At 37.6% G+C, this 3654-nt stretch overlaps 1 protein-coding gene across 1 annotated transcript in view; it reads right to left on the reverse strand.

Annotated features, from left to right (window-relative positions):
• Positions 1–1629: 1629 nt before the first annotated feature.
• The window catches only part of LOC141319025 (uncharacterized), a 3480-nt gene continuing 1455 nt past the window's right edge, over positions 1630–3654 (reverse strand). The window contains exons 3-4 of the mRNA XM_073833229.1: positions 2259–2974; positions 1630–1690 (exon numbers count right to left, since the gene is read on the reverse strand). Coding sequence (XP_073689330.1) covers positions 1630–1690; positions 2259–2974 — 777 coding nt within the window. The remainder of the gene's footprint in view (positions 1691–2258; positions 2975–3654) is intronic.

Raw genomic sequence — 3654 nt, forward strand, 5'->3', positions numbered from 1 at the left:
TTTACGTTTTTACAGACACTAGACTATATGTCTACATAATGTTATCAAGACTACAATTTAAACCCTTAAAATACATAAAATTTCTGCAATCGTTTAATCATTCATGTAATATTAACTTTGTTTGCCGTGGTGGGACACATAAGGTGTTTTCTCTGACATGCTGTGACTAACAACAGAACCATAAAATACACGGAACACGCATCTTAATTACAAAATAAAACAATTTTATTCGTGTGCTGTAACCCAGACCTTCAGAATCTATACGATTTGCGAGGACCAGACCCAATTTCAAGCCTTTATCCGGCGATCTTCATCTGCATCTCGAACAGCGAGTCCAGCAGCATCAGCCATAAACCCGTGCTGTAGTGAATTTTGCGACAGGAAAATCGGACGTTCATTGGCTCTCGCCTGCAATACTCTTTGTCGCCTGCATTCGTCACAGATTACGACATGCCGTTTTTCTGGTGAAATGTGTTGAAATGATGCGTGGGCGCCTTTGAGGAGTGGATCAAGACAATAATCTGAATAATATTTTCAGCGATTAACAATTTAAATTCTGCTCTCATCCTACTGCACCTCAAACCTACAGTATTCCGCCAGAGAGGATTGTGGCTGCAGACGCATCGTTATTTGGATTACTTTTTTGTACAGCTGTTGATTTTTGCAATAAATAAATGATTATGATTGCACTTTCCTGTCTTTTATATTTTTATTACTGTACAGTCATAGTTAACGTTAGGATTAGTGGTAGGAGTGAGATTAGCAACTTTAAAAAATACGTTTAGATATATTTGAGATATATTTTCAGATTGTGCGTATATGTATTGTACCTACTCTGTAACTTCTTTGAACAAGGGGGTAACAATCTCCACTTTAATTTACAGCCCGCAAATGTCTACTTACTCTGTAACTTCTTTGAACAAGAGCGGAACAATCGCCACTTTAATTTACAGCCCGCAGATGGCGCACTTACCCTGTAATTACATGCAACAAGAGTGTATTTTACCAGTTATTTAAAAAAGCTTACGTGTAAATACACCAAACGTACGATTTATGCCTGGCACAGTAATAAAGATACCTGTTAACACCGTAACTTAGGTTTGCTTACAGTTTTTTGCAGGTCGCGTATCTGGTTGTTATTCCAATTATCAAAATGTATTGTTCTCCCTACACGTACATGCTTTAATAAGTACGCTATAATTACAGAAACGTACACAGTAAGTTCAGTATACTTATGTAGTTCTTTGCAGGTTGCATATCTGGGTTGTTTCCCCCTTATTTTTTCCCAAATGTATCACATTCTTCCCTTATACCTACATGTACGTTCTTTATAGGTACACTATAATTACAGAAATGTACACCGTAATTTCAGTATAGTTATGTAGTTCTTTGCATGTTGCATATCTGGTTTGTTACCCCCTAATTACACAAAATTAACATATTCTTCCACTATACCTACATGTTCGTTATATATAGGTACACTATAATTACAGAAACTTACACCATAAATTCAGTTTACTTACATAGTTCTTTGCGGGCCGTAATCTAAAGTGTTACCGAAAACTCTTAGCTAAAAACTTTAACTGCTATTTAGGAGAACTCTTAGTGGTAAGATGAAATGTTTTGTAATTATGGGCCCTGGTCTATATTTCTGGCATATCGTCCCCCTTCTGGAAGGCGCATCATTGCACTAATGGAACAACAGAAGGATAAGAATGGACATCTGGGAGGAGGATGACGAACAGAGTCCAAGGTGGAGATGACGGAGGGAGGAGCCTGTCTCTGTATGTCCTCGTGTTTCCTTCCCTTTCTCAGGGAACAAGGGTTGTAGTTGTAACCCGAAACTGTGATTTTAAAAATGCTAACAATGTCCTTTATTGTGCTTCAACCAAAAAACTGCACTTTCTGTGAGATCTCTTTTCAAATCATGATACACAAATGTGAAGTTCTTACATTGTAGACAGAGCAAACACATTGTCCATAATCCAAATTATTCCTTGCGCTTTTATGCATAACCGAGTCAACTAGCTATATTGTTATATTGGATTGAGATTAAAGTGTACAATGGGCAAAACATAATGAGAAACATAACTAGAATGTTCCATTTTATACATTTAGTTTGAAACTCTTTCTACACTAAGGGGATGTTAGGCTTCTCTCTATTATGAATTTTCATGTGCCTGTCAAGGCTTCCTTTTTGACTGAAACAGTTTCCACACTGTTTGCATGTGTGAGGCCTCTCTCCAGTGTGAACTAACATGTGCTTGTTAAGGGCTCCTTTTTCATTGAAACTCTTTCCACACTGTTTGCATGTGAAAGGCTTCTCTCCAGTGTGGACTCTTATGTGAATGTTAAGATTTCCTTTTTGATTAAAACTCTTTCCACACCATTGGCAGGTGAAAGGGCTCTCCATGGTGTGAATTTTCTGGTGGACTTCAAGGTTTCCACTTTGATTGAAACTCTTTCCACACTGTTTGCATGTGTAAGGCTTCTCTCCAGTGTGAACTCTCATGTGTGTGTCAAGGTGTACTTTTCGTGTGAAACTCTTTCCACATTGTTGGCAGGTAAAAGGGTTCTCCGTAGTGTGAATTTTCCGGTGGACTTTAAGGTTTCCACTTCGAGCAAAACTCCTTCCACACTGTTGGCATGTGTAAGGCTTCTCTCCAGTGTGGACTCTCATGTGTCTGTTAAGGCATCCTTTTAGAGTGAAACTCTTTCCACACTGTTGGCATTCGTGAGGCTTTTTTCCAGTGTGAATTCTCATGTGTGTGTCAAGGTGTACTTTTCGTGTGAAACTCTTTCCACATTGTTGGCAGGTAAAAGGGTTCTCCGTAGTGTGAATTTTCTGGTGCACTTTAAGGTTTCCACTTCGAGCGAAACTCTTGCCGCACTGTTTGCATGAGTAAGGCTTCTCTCCAGTGTGAAGTCTTATGTGTCTGTTAAGGCTTCCTTTTAGAGGGAAACTCTTTCCACACTGTTGGCAGGTAAAAGGGTTCTCTGTAGTGTGAATTTTCTGGTGGACTTCAAGGTTTGTAGTTTGAGCTCTTTTTTGTTTAGAAGTCTTTTCAGACTGTAAAGAACAAAAAGATTTTTCTCCAGATACGAAATCATAAATATTCTCAAAATGATCTTTCTCTTCGGTTTCATTCAGATCTTCTCTCTCCTCTTTCAGCTCTGTTAGGTCTAAGGTGGGAAAAAAAAGGAATAAAAGTTAACCCAAGTCTAATGGCACAAAACAATTAACATCAAAACATGTAGATTTGTAATGCATGTATGCTAGATCCTAGGTACTAGGGATGCACCGAAATGAAAATTCTTGGCTGAAACCGAAACACCGAAAGAATTATGCCAATTATTAGCACCATTGCATTTATGGCTATGACTGTGTACCAATTTGACTAAAATCAAGGCATTGTAATTAAATAAATTAATATTAAAGTTTCAAAGAATAAATCAGTTATATGAATTTAAACAATTATTATCAATCAAGTATTATATAATAATAACATATACATATATTTTACTGCCTTTGTTAAAATTGTTTACATTTTATAACACATTATCCATCAGTTCACATTTACAAGTCTACGTTTTTCTCTTCCAGCAGGAGGCGCTGTCAGACTGGTAAACAAAGCAGCGCAGCAAATGCCTTTG

Source organism: Garra rufa, chromosome 1, assembly GCF_049309525.1.
Source record: "Garra rufa chromosome 1, GarRuf1.0, whole genome shotgun sequence".
In the NCBI taxonomy this organism is placed as follows: domain Eukaryota; kingdom Metazoa; phylum Chordata; class Actinopteri; order Cypriniformes; family Cyprinidae; genus Garra; species Garra rufa.